This window comes from Misgurnus anguillicaudatus, chromosome 19, assembly GCF_027580225.2.
Source record: "Misgurnus anguillicaudatus chromosome 19, ASM2758022v2, whole genome shotgun sequence".
Classification (NCBI taxonomy): domain Eukaryota; kingdom Metazoa; phylum Chordata; class Actinopteri; order Cypriniformes; family Cobitidae; genus Misgurnus; species Misgurnus anguillicaudatus.
Window position 1 is genome coordinate 14,954,065 of NC_073355.2, and position 18,338 is coordinate 14,972,402.

Below are 18,338 nucleotides of genomic sequence, written 5' to 3' on the forward strand. Positions count from 1 at the left end.
TACAACCTCTTTACTTTCTTTCTCTCCAGGACATTCAGCCAAGTGGTCTGGAATGATCATTATGGCAGGTTATTTGTCGTGTTTGTTGGACTAATCACATTGGAGAATAGCCACCAAAAATAGGAGGCGCTTGGGTGGAATAATTAAAAGATCTGTTTTATGGCTGTCCAAGTACGAACCACACAGCAATATAAATGTATACAGTACATTATTCACGATATATTGCATACACATAGGCCTCTTTCAAAACTGAAACATTCCTTATTTTCCTTTGGCTGAAACTTTTGAATACTGCTTTAAGTTGGATAAATTACTCCCAGCCTAAATCATTATCATTACCAATACCATTGCTGAAACCCATCACATGGTCCATCGTGGGTTAAGTGAGCCGAGTGCTTTTACTCTGGTGGTGATTGGAAGAGAGAGATAATGGGGTCTTCATGGTTGGTTATCACTAAAACGCTCCGAAACTTGTCAAATAAAGTCTTTAGCTGGGAACGACGCATGTTCTCGTTGTACATGATCTCCTCCAGGTGGTGCCGTCCTCTGAAGTAATGCAGCAGCCTATGGAAACAACAACATTATAATTTACTACAGACAACTAGTAGTAACATTCATCCCAGTGATCTAATTTAGTAAACAAAATAAATGTGGATCCAAAGCGTTTTGATGGTAATCGGAAATGCATGTGAATACATCACATTAATAAATCATGCATGGGATCTGGGCCAGGTAACCTTTCACGTGCAAGCACATATCTATAGTTCAGATTATTAAACATGTTATAAACAGAACTTCAATCACCTGGCGAACAACCGCAGGTCCTCTGGGTTCTGTGCGGCTGGCACGCGGAGGATGGCCTGCCGCTCGTGTTCAGTCAGGCTAGCCAGAAAAGTTTCTGTCATCCCCTTATTAAGAGGAGAGTCTCCGCCAGTCTGCAGCTCAGCACTCGAGTTATCCATACTGGGACTTGTCAAAGTCATGTCATCGCTACTGGCTGCAGGGAGACATTGAGAGAAACTACTGAAACTTTATGTAATGATACGAGTGTTTCAAAACCTCACTGCAATACTGTTTGGAGTACATTGGGCTGCATACTAGGAGAACCGAAGCTCAGGGCACTGGGCGTACTCAGACTTCGGCATGTAACGCGTGTGAACAAGGGTGGCTCCTCCTCCTGCAGACCAGGCTCCTCCTCCATGGGTGGAACCATCAGACAAACATATGTGTGGAGCTGATACAACTGCCGATGCTGGAGCATCCACACCACCATCTGAATGAGCTGGGCCTGTTCAGACACACACATAGCGGGTCTAACACATCATACCTCCAACACTCTCAAAAAAAAAGGTACAAAAGTAGCCACTGGGATGGTTCCTTTTTAATAGGTCCTAATATGTACCTTTTGAGGTACCAATATGCATCTTTTAGGTACAAAAGTGTACTTTTTGAAAAGGTAGTGCCCCAGTGACAAAGTAAATCATTTCCCAAACATTTATAATGCCTCATGAGCACATATATATAGGATTTCTTTAGGACAATAACCTCATGAACAGGGGCATCCAGTGGGTTCCTGAATTCAGATAGAGACACAGGAAGTGAGAATTTGGCTAACATGGAGGGCAGGTCATGACCTGGAAACTGGAGAGAGAACTGCTCAGCAAGAGGAGAGTAGCTGGGAAAGAAAGAGATGCACATAGTTTCATCTTAATGTCCGAACAGAGTTTAAACAATCCACTAGTTTTAACTACACTTTACACACTGCAAAAAAAGAATTTTCAAGAAATAAATTTCTTAGTATTTTTGTCTTGTTTTCAGTAAAAATATCTACAAATTTTTAAATTTAAATGCTTTTTCTTGAGCAAAACGACCCAAGAAAATAAGTCTAGTTTTAGACCAAAAATATAAAATGTGATTTTGTGCATAAAACAAGGAAAATTTTTCTTGATTTTTTTCTTGAATTTAGTGTTTAGGAAAAAAATTTCACAATTTTTTTTTGCTTGTTTTATGCACAAAATCACTTACATTTAATATTTTTGGTCTAAAAACTGGACTTGTTTTCTTGGGTTGTTTTGCTCATCGAGAAGGGGCATCTTGGTTTGGGAATTTTTTGATCTTTTTACTGAAAACAAGACAAAAATAATACAAAATGTATTTCTTGAAAATAATTTTTTGCAGTGCAATAAGGTTGTACACTGCAAAAAAAAAAAACACTTTCTTACTTGGTATTTTTGTCTTGTTTTCAAATATCTAAAAATTCTTAAATTAAGATGTATTTTCTTGATGAGCAAAATGACCTAGTAAAATAAGTCTGTTTTTAGACAAATATAAACTTTAAGCAAATTAGTACTTCAAAAAAAGCAAAAAAAATCTGCCAATGGAATAAGAAAAAAAATTCTTGAAATAAGTTTACTCTTTTCATAAACACTTTAAGAAAATTTTTCTTACAGTTTTCCATTGGCAGATTTTTTTTTTTTTTTTTTGCTTGTTTTAAGCACAAATTCGGTTAAATTTTATATATATATTTTTTTTTTGTCTAAAAACAAGACTTATTTCCTAGGTCATTTTGCTCATTAAGAAAATACATCTTAATTTAAGAATTTTTAGATATTTTTACTAAAAACAAGACAGAAATACTAAGTAAGTGTATTTAGTAAATGTATTAGCTAAGATTCACTAATAATATGCAGTATGGTTTTAATTTTTGATAATGCCAATACAAGTGTTTGTGTTTATTGTGTTTATGCATTTTGCATTTAATAAAGTTAAGAGTTACAACTTTTGATTTAAAAAATATTTCATTGTTATATCATGCATTAACTCATTTTAAAGGGACAGTTTACTCAAGAAGGAAGCTTCTATCATCATTTACTCACCCTCATGTTGTAACAAACCTGTATCAATTTCTTTGTTTTGCAAAACACAAAGATATTTGTAATAAAGTAGAAAAACAGAAGCACCATTGACTGAAAAAATACTTCTATGACATTCAAAAAATATCTAGTGTTCAGCTGAACAAAGAAATTTATACATGTTTGTAACAACATGAGGGTGACGAGTAAAAATTTTTTGGGTGCACTATCCCTTTAACATATGCAACTTTCTTGTAAAATGTTACCAAAATAAAAACTTTGAACTTTTAGCAGTTCTCAGGAGACCACTTAGATGCAGATGTTTGCATGAGGAGAGAGCATATAGACGTTGTTCTCACAGAGTGGATAGATAATGATGGCTTTACCCCAGTACACCAAATGTGCAGCTATCTGAAAGACCTGTAGGAGGGCAGTATAACATTAAAAAAAGACTCGGCAGGTCAGTTATAAAAACTTTGTATAGTGTGAGTGCAGAGATCCATGCATTAAATAAAATTACATTTTATCCACAGATCACTTCATTATTTAAAGAGTAAAGAAATGTTCTGAGTGCATTCTGAATCAATATCTGTGTCAATGTGTCAATTATTTTTATTTGATTTTTTTACATAAAAATCTGTAAAATATTTAGATGATAAGCAAACTGGGCGAGTTTAAAAGAAATAACATATATCTTATATCATGTTAAACCCATTACAGGCTGTACATGTCTATACAATGTATATTTAAAGGAAGATTAACTTTATATTTATTGCATTACTGATGATATTCCTATTTGCAGTGTTTAAATATTTCTGTTACATCTATGCATGTATAGTGAGTAAAATTACTGGCTTTAATAGAGTCCACTGGTAATTAAAGTTAAAAGATTGGATATAATTTTATATAATATTTCTCAGGTCCACATTAATACAAATGTTTTTACTGTTAATTTCCTGTGCACTTCCGAGTCTCTACATGTATAAAGTCAAAAACATCAAAATAATGTGTTATTCAACAATAATGCTATAGACAGGCTTATCTTCTCCTGACCTAAATGCTCTCCTTCCTCATTTGGAGTTAATCGATTCTGTCCACTAGATGGCAGTTTGAGACTAATTACTGTATATCAGGAGTGTGCGTTACAACTACTTAAAGGGACAGTTCACCGAAAAATGAAAATTGTGTCATCATTTACTTGCCCTCAAGTTGTTTTAAACCTGTATAGATTTCTTTGTTTTACTAAACACAGAGAAAGATATTTTGAAGAATGTTTGTAACCATGCAGATCTGGGGCACCATTCACTTCCATAGGATTATTATTTTACTACAATGGAAATGAATAGTGCCCCAGATCTGCTCGGTTACAAACAAAGCTCAAAATATCTCCCTTTGTGTTCAGCAGAAAAAAGAGATTTATACAGGTTTGAAACAACTTGAGGGTGAGTAGATGATGACAACTATCGCTTTAAAGATGAAAGCTTGAATCTACTTTAATTTAAACACATTGCATTTTTTAGTCAAGAAGTAAAAATAATGCTAAATATATAACACAACTGCTTAAAGATAATGAGAGACAGCACTATTAAATGTGACCCAGTCTGTAAAAATGTAGTTAAGGTCATTTTTTGTAATTTTTACATTAAATCTTCCTATATAATGTAAAGAACATTCTGTGAAAATATAACCTTGATATCTTTCATACTGACTGAGTAAGACCATGTCGAAGATTGAAATCAAACTTTGATTCTCCAAATCGCATACTTGGATTATGAGACTTTAACTTGTATTTCACAGACTACTCACACTATGCCCTGTAGGTGTCGGTACGGCATCACATTTTCCACACAGACTGTTCAAGCCAAAAAGCACTATATATTTCTAATTTCTGTGTCAGACATAATAACTGATCACAGTTCACCTGTAGGAGAGCTAGATCAGCGTCCTGAGCTAACTGCTGCAGGTTCTTTACAGCTGAACAGGTTTTGATGAGTCGCACCAAAGCAGGAGAGCAGTCCAGAGGGAGCTGAGCCAGCAAAGCTTTCTCATCATCCAGCAGCAGCAATGCATGATACGGCCTGCAGAGGACACACCACGCATTCAAAATGACACTCGGAGTAAAATACAATCTGTCCTTTACAATGCAGCAAAAACAAAGACAGATAAATGAATGCATTGTCAAAGCTTAGAGCATCATGCACCAGTTGTTCTCTCTTCATGCACTAAAACAATACAGACATGAATTAAGGCAAATCATCAAGACAAATATGCATTATGCTGCTTTTTTAAAGTTACATTTAAAATGCTTTCAAGTTTGAATAGTCATGATGTCTCACAGTGTTATGGCACTGAATTATCTCACCGAATTGCTTTTAGACTGCGCTCCAGAGCTTCCGGTGGGATGTGTTTTCCGCACACCCGGTGGATTTTATGGGGAAGGCAGAAACTGACCTCCAACCAGTTATTAATGTGTAGGCGCACAATTCCAGTTGTGCAGAGGCTAAAAATTTTACACAATGAACAACATTGTCATGACAAGAAAAACAATCCACTTTCAGATACAGAGGCGGTTTAGTCCCAGATTAAAATGCATGTTTGAGCTGCCTTCATTTAAAAGACATATCTTAACATATATCATTGTTTTTCTCCAGATGCACGCATGTATTGTTTTTTGTGCGGTATGTTTGTAAAAAACACTTAAATGTCCCATTATAACTAAGGCCTAGTCCTGGATTAAAGATTGTGAAAAGAAATATTATAGATATCAAGATGTACATGTTATGCATAAGGACTTAAGTTAGCCAACTCGTAAAATATGTATTCTAGTAAGATAGCGTTGGAAACATTTGAAAGAGGATTAATAAAAATATCAAACTGAATAAAATTAAGTACTGTGCAAAATGTGTTAGGCCACCACCAGCTTTGTTGGTTTAGCAAACCTTTAATGAACATAAATATATTTTTTCAGTCTCTTTATTAAGATACAAACAGTACAGCTGTACAAAATATTTAAAGAAAAAATATTCTTGTGACAAAAGTCAGTATTTATTGTGTATTTATCTTAAAACTCTTTTGAAGAAACTGAAGTCATTAGATTAGAAATTAGGGATTAATTTAATTTAGGTTTAAAAAAGCCTGCATGTTCTTGCTGTTGCTGATGTGAAATGGAGATTACACATCATTTTATAATTATAATTTATCTTATAATTTTATTCAGTTTTTTAATACAACATACAAATGTCCTGTATTTTATGGTTGTATTCTAATAAAGAGACTAAGAAATATTTATATATGGTCATTACCATCACAAGAAAAACAAATTTAATGGTGGTATGTTGGCCTGAGACTTTTGCACAGTACTGTGTATTTGTAAACTGCAGGACATGACAAAATGTAATTTAGCTGAACTGGATTAGTATCTCTTCTAGGTTATAAAAAAAATATTGATAATAAACAATATAATAGATTATAAATATAATAAATGATATAGCTTTACCCCTAAAATCAAATGAAAACAGGTTGAAAAGAATAAATGAGAAGCCCTTAACTACAGAATAAGATTATTATTATATTTCTGCCCTAGGCCAAACCTCAATTCTTACCCTAATCCTGACACTGCCCCCCCCCCAAATTAGAACCCTAAACCCCCGTCCCAAGCCCTGTTATAAGGGGTGCCAACTAAGGTCCTGTAAGGCAGTGGTTCTCAAGCGAAATGGAGCCAGGGGCATTTTATAAAATACATTAATTTATCATGAATTCTTTGTAATTAAACCTAAAAAAAAGGCTACCAACCAACAGCACTACTTTGTATAGTTTAATATGTTTTGTTTAATTAAAATCTTAAGTTTTAGAACTCTTTTATGTCATACATTTTCTTTGGGGGGGGCAAAAGAATGTGCCGTACACAAAGGGGCCGTACACTGAAAAAGTTTGTGACTTGAAATTATTTCAGCAAACCTAAGACTATTACGATCTGTTAGGATGTTAGGAATATTGTTTCATTGTGAACACGTCCTCTCTGGGTAAATATGAGTAACACTCACCTGTCATAGGCCTCTTTAAGGTCTCTTGCTAATTTACACTTGGGAAGGATCTGGCGAAAAGGCGACTGTGGGGCGTCATCCGCTATAATAGCAGTAAACAGCGTGAACATCATGTAAAAGCTTTAGGGATGATTTTTACAGGACAATGCATATTGTAGGGGAATAAGATGATTACTCTCGGTCATGGTGGTGACCTCATCCTGTACTGCCAGCATTAGCTTGGCTTCTCTGGTGAGATACTGACATCTACGCTCCTCATGCTGCAGGGCTATGGCAATGCGGCGAGATAAGTTATGCATACAGTTGATGACTGAGTCATCTGCATTGGCCTGTAACAGAGAGAAATACAAACTATTGTTGTTCTTTTGATGAGTACAGCATTATTGCAAACAGTACGATTAAATTTCAGTAAGGTTTAGCTTAGTATATAAGTTAATTCATTTAATGTTAATCCAATAGCTAACAATAAATAACAATGAACATTACTTTTACATCATTTACTAATGTTGGTGAATGTTTATTTATACATGTGACCCTGGACCACAAAACTGGTCATAAGTAGCACAAGTATATTTGTAACAATAGCCAACAAAACATTGTATGGGTCAAAATTATTTATTTATTATTTTTATGCCAAAAATCATTAGGATATTAAGTGAAGATCCATAAATATATTTTATACATTTTATATCGCAAATATATAAATTATTTATGTATCATTAGTAATATGTGTCGCTAAGGACAACTCTAAAGGCAAATTTTCTCAATATTTAGATTTTTTTATTCCAGATCTTCAAATAGTTGCATCTCAGCCAAATATTGTCCAACCCATGAATCAATAGAAATGTATTCAAATTTTAAATTAATGAATTAATTTGTTTAACTTTCAGATGATGTATAAAATAATGAGACTAGTTTTTTTTTTTTTTTTTTTTTTTTTTTTTTTTTTGGTACAGAGTTCACATATACAAATTTCTTAGCTTATTATTTTAGTTAAAATATTATGAATATAAATTAACAATAATGAATAGTATATTAATCAGTGTCCTAGATTGATTTACATTTATTAATTTAGTGAGACTAGCATTTAACATTTCACATTAATACAACAATAACAAATTAATGCAACAATAAACACCGTATATAGGAGAAGAGAACAAGTAAAAGAGATGTATTTAATGTTAAACAGGAAGTTAAGCAGTGGAATGTATAGAAAAGCATGTATTCGGCTGTTTTTTAAAGGTTGTTGTGCAGAATTAATGATGAGATTAACAAATGCTGTTTTTGTAGTTTATAACACCTAACAAACAGTATTAACTAAAATGAACTTATTAAGTCTTTTGTAAAGCTATCATATGGTTGTTCTTTAATTTGTTTTACTATTTTACTATATTATTGTCTAATCTTTTCTAACTTTTCTTGTTTTTCTTCCAACAAAGTCTTCCTCAAGAACTAAAGCACTTTTTAATTCAGATATTTTTCGATTAGTTTTATTCCCCCAATAATTATGTGCAATGTACTATACTTATAAGATTATAATGGGCATAAAGCATTTATTTTATGTGCCAACTACTGTATTAAACATAGTAAAAATGTGCCTGTCAGACTAAATTTTAATGTATAAAGTAAAATGTAATTTTTTTTTAAAATTATGATTATATTTAACCATCCAAAATACAAGTAACAACCTAGGTTTAATAAAGTTTAAGATGAAAGTTTAATATGTACACATAATTTGCCGAGTAACGGTGGGCATGTGGCCCGAGTGTGTACCAGGGAAAGGGAGTGTGCATGCTGCAGAACTGATAGCAGCATGAGTGTGCATTTTCAGCATCTCAAGCCATTACTCAGCACTCTGTCCTGCTAAGTCATGCTGGCACAGGGGTGGGTGTGATCGTGGTCATTTTGATAATGGAGGTAAGATGGTCCCACCCCTGTCGGTCTGTGTGATACAGACAGCATACTGGAAGTTTATCACAATTCGCACCCTTTTCTGAGAAACTAAGACAAACTCTCCCAGATATCCCCATAACAGCTGATTCACAGACTGCCAACATGAAGGTCTTGGACACCTAAGGCCCATAAATGTTATTGCATGAGATAAATGTAAAATATAAAATGAAGTGGAATCAAAACAAATTTTCTTAACCATTTTTACAGTTGCTTTTATCCACTTATCCAGTCCCCCTTAATTTTATACAGGTGTCCAAACAAAATAACAATTGTTTACATAAATTATTGATCACTAAGTTACATAACCAGAAAATTAGGGCTGTCAAAAGATTAATTGCATAATATATATATATATATATATATATATATATATATATATATATATATATATATATATATATATCACACACACAATTGTATTTAAGAAACATTTACATGTAAATTTATATATAGTTTGATATATTTTATATTATAAATAAAAATATTCCTAAATAACATTTTTCTTAAATTCATACATGTATGTGTGTATTTTTATATACACAATATATACACACAGTAACACAGTACACACACACATATATATTATGCAAACACAAACTTTTATTTTGTATGCAATTAATCGCGATTAATCTTTTGACAACACTACAGAAAATGTAAAGATATATTACATTATTCATTTCATATAAACAGTATCTGATGTTTAAACCAGCTGGAAGTCAATTTTTGCCCAATTTTCTTACATTTTGTTTAAAACACCTTCTTAAATGTAAAAATGTGATATTTTATTTAGTTTTTATTTTATTTTAATATAATGCAATGATATTCATTCAAAACTTAAAAAATAATAATTTTGAAGGCACTGTATTTAAAATGATAATGTGAAAAACTATTTCTTGTAAAAAAAAAGTCAGGATGTAAACTCCAATCATGTATGTCTTACTTATTTATGTGGGGGATGATATTGTAGTGCTGTAACTGATCAATTTATTCAGTACATTTTATTATATACTTTAAAAAATAACAAATTGGATTTCAAATGATACATTTATACTTTATTAAGATATGAAATAATGTATATTCTGTTTTCCTTACCCTTAAAGCAAAGACAACACTAAACAGGATCATGGTGGGTAGCTCTCTTTTGGGGGAGGGGTCGGTTTTGGAGACCTGCAGAAGGAAATGCCATTAATAACTATAATTAAATTATGCTCATTGTGTGTGTCTTTGAAACAGAAGGCACAAATTATAACAAATTAACATCTCTAATAATATTAGAGCAATAGTTTGTATAGTTCGTTTTAATGTGGTTAATATGTTTTATTTTTAAAACTTTATGCTGCATACAATGTCTTTAGATCAGATCCTGAAAAATCAAGGAGCTGTTTTCTATACTAAAAACCTAATAATAATAATATTAATATCTTTGTGCAAAGTTTTATTTTTACAATGCAATAAAAAGGCAAATATGTTGTAGTTTAATAAACTTAATTAGTTTAAGATATAGCAAAAGAAAAACTGACATTTCTCCATCCATCTAGCTTTTTAAAAATGTTCAGGCCTGAATACAAAGCTAAAACTTTGCTAATAGGAGAACATTTGTTTAGTGACAGCCTAAAATATTTTATCTCTGACAGAAGGTGGAGCTCTTGGCCTGGTATCATAGCATTCTCTGGTGTCTATTAACATCTGGGTATTCATGCAGTAATATGAAAGCACATGTAAATATCTGAATTCAAGGACATATATGACATTTCTTTAGCTCTCACCTGAATATTTTGTGGGTGCTGTAGTAGAGTTGGATGACCGACGAAGCGCACATTGTCAATTTTTAGTTCAAACTTCTTGCCGCACATATCAGACTTGGTAGCCAAGATGGTAGCAAGAATGATATCAGAAAATCTTTTTGATGAGAAGGAATAAAACAGAAAAATAGATTAAATACCAAAATTAGTTGGTGTGATTAAAATTGAAGATCTGGTTGGATTACAGGCATCTATCTACTGAGTAATAAGAATTATACACAAAACCAGCTTTCTGGTTTCTAAGAGATGGGGGGCATTTTAGGCAAATGATTTTGTTCTTTCTGATCGTATTATTACAAGAATACCTATGATGACACATAAATGATAATAGGTGGTATTGGATCCCTCTGGCAGAGTGATGGACCGTAAAACAAGAAGTGACCAAGTCGTGATGGTATACATTTTTGTGCTATAGCCAACACAGATAAAGCCTTTACAGTGAGTCAGACCCCAGAAAAAGCCTATTATGGAGCAAAAAACAGTGGTTTGATTTAAAACCTTTAATTTCGATCAGTGGTGAAATAATTGTTTCAATAGAAATAGAATAGAAAATAAGGTCTTGGAAAAGTGTGAATTTATTTTAATGCAGGCCCATCACATACTGCATTTCATTTTATTTTCTCTTGATTGCAAATTTTTTAATCTAGCAGATTCTCTCAATTGACAAAACATTCTTATAGTGATGTAAAAACTAAACTTATTGTAGTTCTGATCCTATTGATCGAAATGTGATCCACAATTTCAGCTTATAAAAAAAATTAAAGACACAAATTATACGAACCATCACAATTACCCACGATTCATCAGATTATATATTTAATTTGAATGCATATTTGAACAACAAAACAGAACATATACAACAGACAAAATATCAGGGAGGAAAGGAAAACAAAAATTGGGTGTTCTGGAAAAGAAGTGGTTTAGAGTGGTCGTTTTATCTTACCCTGCTACCAACTGTTCATCAGTTAGTGGAGTGTGTTCTCTGAAACTGGAATATGGTCAGAGAAAGAAAAAACAAAACAACAAAAAGCAAAATGCAGCAGACAGGAATGGATGGCAGAGCGCATAAGACAGGATGGTCAAAAACAAACCAAATAATAAAGAAATAATATCACAGATTTATCTGAATCTGAAAAAGTACTAACCAAACCTAGACGTTTAATTTTGTCAGCATAAATAACAGTATAATTTTTGTGGGCTTTTCAAAAATCTGGCAACAATATTACATTTCTGGTGGTGTTTGTTACATGCAAATCTTGCGTTAGTCCTTAGTTAATCTTAGTTGTTATACATTAACTGTACCTATTTATTTACATTCTGTTGTTTGTTGGGTGTTCTCTGTGACAATATGTAAAGTCAGTATAGGTACAGTTAGTTTGCCATTATGCAGATAAATTTATTTTATACAGTGGCACAGATTTAAACAGAACTACAAGAGATACAGTTCTTAAATAATTTTTTAAACCACCGGTCTATTTGTCTTAAGATCATATAGCATGGTGAAGCCCTTTAATGAGGACTCTTTCCTTTTTTTTTTAGAGTTCTCAACGTTTCGCAATTGTCAACATGAGGAATGTCAAATTACATTTCTCTCAGAAGTCAGAAATAAATCAAGTGTAACATTCAACCATTAAAACTTAATCTAGGCTTAAGGCTAGTCCTAGACTAAGACACATGTTTGAGCTGTCTCAACTGAATATAACTTGACCTGACAGATTATAAATATGCCAATGTCATTGATTTGTCTCAAGAAACACACCATAACAACTTTTTTCGGGCATGTTTGCTTAAACATCTTAATATAGCAAAGACCTGGTCCTAGCTTTAGCTAAGTCTGTGAAACCAAGACATTATTCTATTAAAGGAAAACACCACCGTTTTTCTATATTTTACTATGTTCTTACCTCAACTTAGATAAATTAAAACATAGCTATCTTTTTTCAATGCCTGCACTTAATCTTTGTACAGCGCCTCGTGAATGTGTTAGCATTCAGCCCAGCCGCACTAATTCCCATGGCTCCAAACTAAAGTTTTATTTTGTGCCACCATACTTACTCGTGTAACTACTCATGTAATTGTCTTTAAATACTGTAAATATGGTGTTTGGTGGCTTCTAATTTCATCCCTGTTTGGAGCCATAAGAATGAATAGGGCCAGGCCAAATGCCAACACATTCACAAGATTAAAAGTGCATGCAAGCATTGAAAAAAGTTGAGGTAAGATAAATTTGGTAATAAATTTGTTAAGTGCTGCATGACTGCTGCTTACCCATAATCATATCAAACCAAAAATGGAAACTAAAAACATTCAAACTCTTTTTTTACAGCAACAGTCTGGATCATGTTATGATATTATACACTCTAGACTCATTATATGCCGACAGCAATCTTTCCAAACTGCTAGGCAGGGCACTGAGGGCAGGTATTAAACCCACATATAGTAAAACCCACCGCAACATCTTCACTGGTGTTCTCTTAACATCCCAAACAGCCTATCACATTAGGGTGGCCATTCGTGCCAGCTCCGCCGGACACGTCCCGAACCCGCCCCCCGGCTCGCCCCCCGGAAGCCGCGCTGCTCGACCGCACACGTCACCGAGGTTCTCACACTTCAGTTAAAATACATTCGAAAATTAAGATTTATTTCTTTTAAGACATACAATCATTGTAGTTTCATTCTTACCTTGAAATGTAAGGGTTTCTTTTCTGAAATTAAACCCGAAATATTAAACCTTGACGACGTATGCGGTCGACCCACGCGACCTCCGGAGAACGAACCCGAAAACATGCCCGGGACATGTCCGGCGGAACCGGCACAAATGGCCACCCCATATCACATGCACAATAACAAGACCTGTGTGTAGCTGTATTTAAAATGTCTGAAGAGCTGTGGTTGAATTAAGTGTTATTTTAAAAAAGCAACACTTTCTTAATGTTGTATTTTTGTTTGAAAAACGATTAGTGATGGACCGATACACTGCAGTGGCCAAGACATCGACTGATAATTTTTTCAATCGGCCAACAAATCTTTATGTTCCTTAAATTTGTTGTTTGACAAACAGTAAAATAACAAATCTTATTCACTTTTTAATGTGAAGTTAGTTGTGTTTCACACAATATCTGTCATCCACTGTACATATGTACTTAAAAAGGGTACAGTACTGTGCAAAGGTCTTAGGCCACCACCACCAGACTTGTTATTTAAGAAGTTTTAATGTCCATCCATATTTATTTTTCAATCTATCTCAATAAAATACAAACAGAAAATACAAGAAATATGTACAAAAAAATCTTGTGCGCATTTTTGAGCAAAATGAAGTAAAAATACTTATTTCTTTAAAGTTAGAAATGTAGGATTTCATTTCATTTAGGTTTAAGAGATCCTGCAGTTTCCTGCTATTGCTCAAGTGGAAGGGAAGTTAACGCTAAAAACTTGACACATTTACATTTTATACAGTTTTTTAATACTATATACACATTTCCTGTATTTTCTGGATGTATTCCATTAAAGGGACTGAGAAATAATTATATATGATCAGTGTTCACTATAACATTGCAAAAACAACAAATCTAATTCTGGCATGGTGGCCTAAGACTTTTGCACAGTACTGTAGGTTTATAAATAAATGCATAACAAATGTTTAAATATTTTCTTTCATTTTGTCTCTTATTTACTGTATTTGTGTTATATCGGCAAAACTACTTTCTCAATATCTGTATCTGCCATAAAAAAAACATATCGGTGGACTACATAAATGTCACTGTAAGATGCTCGTCTGACCTAACTGCACAATGTAAATAAAAATTCCTTTAGTTCAAATGTGACCACTGTAGTAGACCATGAAGTATATTAAACATGGCAACCTCAAAAAAACTCTAAGGGGCGGTTTCCCGGACAGGGATTAGAAAAGTCCTAGACTTAAACACTTTTAAGAGCTCTCCAAACTTCTTTCACTAACATAGCCTAAAATACATCAGTGTCCTGTTTTACCTCAAAATGCACACAGGCAATGTTTTTAGTAAGGCATGTTTGTTAAACCTAGTTATATTTCCTAATTAAACTAAGGCCTAGTCCTGGATTAAGCTAATCCTGGTCCGGGAAACCGTCCCTAATCAAACAACAACATCCTGCTCAGTTAAATAGCAACTTACACCAATGAATTTTGAATTTGTTTCTTTTGGCTGCGTCAAAGAAAACCACCAAATCTTTAAAGCATTTCCATGCATACCTTGAATCACCATCCTGATCCTCTGTAGAATCACCTGAGGTATTCAACACGTATGGACTTCGCTGTTTGGCTTTAATAGAAAAGAAACATGTTTTCTTTGTATCAGTTATGTTATGTAATATATAGTGCAATATAACTGGCAGTGGTGGAATGTAATGTGTCAATCACAGAATCTGAAGGCGTGGCAGAGACAGGTTGATAGATGTCAAAAGTTAACAGTTGAAATAAAGTTAATGAAATTAGGTGTGAAATAAAATGCAACAAATACGTAAACTGTTACACTTACACGTTGCCGATGAGGTGCTTTCAGATACTTTCTGGAATGGGTATCGGAAGAGCAATTTGTTTCCTCTGCTCCCAGAACTAACTAATATGACGCTAATGGGACTTGTTTTTTCTCCATTTTGCTGCAGATTGGATTGTGACCGTTTCCACGTCACTTTCGGGTCTACGTCTGAATCTACAGACCACTGTTTGTACATCCTAACGCTTTCTTCTCAGAAACATATGTAAATAATCGAGCGGTAACTTACTGCTGCAGTTTGTGCCTGAACTGCTGCAGCTACTTAAATATTTGAATAGATGGGGAGCTAAAACGTTGACTAACTTTAAATCATTATATGATATAGAGTACAGAGCATCTTTTATAACTTTATTTCTCGCTGGGAAACAGTGCTTTCAGTTTGCTAGCTACATCAAAAACACTGATGCAAAATCTCGTATTATTTACTAGACAGCAAACCCATTTTACCCAGCGGTCATCAGACGTTGTCTTTGGAAATTTTCATCTAACCGACAGCAAAGTTTACCATTCAAAATACCTAAATGATGAATATACTGAAACACAGCACGGGCTATTGTTTTGTTGTTACACCATATGCGGTCCGTGAGAATTCAAATCTCAGCGAATAATGGTTCCGGATGTTTTCTCATTGTCATTTCGGTCCATTAACTCTTTAATAGACCCGTTTTTTTTCTGGACGTGCCCAAATGTAAATCTGCTGTCAATGTATTCATGTACGTTTATAATCTGGAAATTAATAAAAAATATAAACGAAACGACGCAGTCCCGGAAACTTTAACCAAAAGACACGTGCTTTCAGAAAGGTATGTCCACGACCGTCTGTTTTTTCTCTGTTTTCAACACTTTCATGGTGATGATGGATATTAATTAATAATTATCCACCAATGCAACTCAGAATATTTATCATAGGTCTATTGTGTAGATGTTCAGCAACATTTTGTAAGGTCTATAAACCATACAATAAATGGTTTTTTGCATCAGTGTCTTAATATTGCATTTCTTTCATCTGAAACTCAGCCTACACTACAGTAAGCACCATTAATTGTAAATATGGCTTACAAAAATAAGAATGCAAAATATTTAACTTAATGTTATATTGCACAACAGTAGTCTTTTAAGAAAGTGATAGAAAAAGTATAAGGGTCCTTTGCCCCAGTAAAGATAAACGCCTATTTATGGATGCTACCATCTTTGGAGGCAGTTTAAATGAACTTTAAAAATGTCCACTGTAAAAAAAAATTTTGCTAGTTTAAACAACTTGAATTAACAAGTCATTTAAACTTTTTTTGACTAGTGAGGAGTTGGTAGAATAAAAAAATTCTAATAATGGGCTTAAGTTATTACAACTTTATTTGCATAATTTATAACTTCCAACTAGTCAAAAAAGTTCAAATGACTTATTAATTTAAGTTGTTTAACTTAAACATTTAAATTAAATGCAACAGCACAAAACCGAGTACAGTAAAAAACTGCAGTAAAACTTATTAAAGTATACAGCAAAGTTAAGATAATCATTATGATAATATGTTGAAGGAGGCACATAAAAATTGTCTTAATAGAAAAATAGTGATCTGATGTGCACAATGATAACTAAGATTAAGAAGTGAAGGAAAATGAGCGGGAACGTGATGTACATTTAGTCATTTAGCAGACGCTTTTTTTAATAATGTCCTTTTGTGATATGCGCCACTCATTTGTAACGTTCTGGATGGGTTGTATGCCATTGCACCAGTGAAACTTCTGTAGGTAAGCAGTGGTGATTTATACCTGGCACGGGATTTAATCAGTAGCCAGTGGAGAGAGATGAAGAGCGGCATTACATGAGCCCTTTTGAGCTCCTGGAAAATGAGCCGAGCTGCTGCATTCTGAACCAGTTTGAGTGGTTTATAGACCGTGCAGGAAGGCTGACAAGAAGAGAGCATTGCAGTAGTCCAGTATAGAGGTTACCAGGGCTGAGTCGAGTCAGGAGTTCCCAGCCAACATTGCAAGGTGGGCCCCATGTGGGTTTGATATGGGTTTGTCCACTGGTTCCACAATGGCCCCACCTTGATTAGCCCACATGAATTTGATATAGAATCTGACTGTAGCTTATGTGGGGCCAAGCTGGGCAACTTACATAAACATTAATGAAGCCCACATGTTATATACCAGGGCCCAGTATGGTTGACTGGTCCCTCATTATGTAATTATTATACTTTTAATGCTTAATTGAAATTTACCTTATATTTATTTAAATAACACATTTGATTAAAACTGATTGACAACTGATAAAAGCAATATAATTTCAGTTTGATAAATATAAGTTTTCATTGTGAATATTCGTGAACTGTTAATTCATCGAAACATGAAGGAGGTGCAATTTGAGAAATCCAATAAAAAAAACTGTAGAGGTTCAGTATATCAAACTACTCTATTTGTCATTTTATTACACTTTCAATAATAAAATAATCAACAACAATTAAAAATGGCTAATGCAGGTGTCATGATCTGTTCTGTGTCTCCCCTGTCATGTCTCTTATTTTGAAGTTCTGTTCTGTCTACCATGTCTAGAGTCCTTCGTAGTTCTTTTGTTGATTGGTCCTTGTGTTGATTGTTTCCCAGGTGTGTCTTGTTACCTTACCCATGTGTATATAACCCCAGTGTTTCAGTTGTCTGTTGTTGGTTGTTGTATCTATGTTGACTGAAATGGATTGGTCTTTGGCTTCTTGTTATGGTTTAACTGTCTGGGATTATTTTGGTTTGTTTATCTTGTTTTATGTTAATTTAATAAAAAACTGCATTTGGATCGGCTGCTCCTGTCTGCCTTCCTACCCATCATTACAGCAGGTAATGACTAACAATTTAACACAAATTTGTTGTAATGCAGCTGGTTGCCAGTAACTTACTGTAGAAGATAAAGACTAAAAATGTTTCATGTTCATTTAACTTTGAACAACTGTTGTCAGTCAGTAACCTAAATGTAAAATCTGTAATACTGTAATTTCTACAAAAATGTTTTGCAGTGTAACACTTAAAACAAGCACTGAAAGAAGTCAAACTCTTAAAATACTTGAGACTCAAAAACAACACAAACATTGCTCGCTGTTCTGGAGTTTGTCTTAATTCTAATCATCATTCAATCTTTGCTCAACAGTTGAAGAACTTCACAGCCAAGCT

At 33.7% G+C, this 18,338-nt stretch overlaps 1 protein-coding gene across 2 annotated transcripts; it reads right to left on the reverse strand.

The window, feature by feature from the left end:
• Positions 1 to 135: 135 nt before the first annotated feature.
• Positions 136 to 15,778, reverse strand: nprl3 (NPR3-like, GATOR1 complex subunit). 2 transcript variants are annotated; one of them, XM_073857002.1, is made up of 14 exons: positions 15,165 to 15,778; positions 14,879 to 14,948; positions 11,594 to 11,638; positions 10,615 to 10,747; positions 9,941 to 10,015; positions 7,071 to 7,224; positions 6,896 to 6,977; positions 5,215 to 5,352; positions 4,774 to 4,930; positions 3,163 to 3,272; positions 1,546 to 1,672; positions 1,099 to 1,288; positions 805 to 997; positions 136 to 564 (listed from the first exon to the last, which is right to left on the reverse strand). In XM_073857002.1, exons 1-14 carry the CDS (start codon positions 15,358 to 15,360, stop codon positions 399 to 401), a joined length of 1,836 nt encoding a protein of 611 aa, XP_073713103.1. In that variant the 5' UTR covers positions 15,361 to 15,778; the 3' UTR covers positions 136 to 398. The 2 variants fall into 2 exon arrangements, with proteins under 2 accessions (XP_073713103.1, XP_073713104.1); XM_073857003.1 differs by lacking the exon at positions 11,594 to 11,638 and having other exon boundaries at positions 15,165 to 15,777.
• Between the last annotated feature and the right edge of the window lie 2,560 nt (positions 15,779 to 18,338).

What these genes read in the sequence shown, in the direction of transcription:
- nprl3 (XM_073857002.1), bottom strand. Translation starts at nt 15,360, where the DNA reads ATGTACAAACAGTGGTCTGTAGATTCAGACGTAGACCCGAAAGTGACG. An exon ending in CTGATCTAGCTCTCCTACAG is followed by an intron (nt 3,273 to 4,773) that starts GTGAACTGTGAT and finishes GCCCTCCTACAG; the next exon opens with GTCTTTCAGATAGCTGCACA. An exon ending in CCTGAGCTTCGGTTCTCCTA is followed by an intron (nt 998 to 1,098) that starts GTATGCAGCCCA and finishes GTCTCCCTGCAG; the next exon opens with CCAGTAGCGATGACATGACT.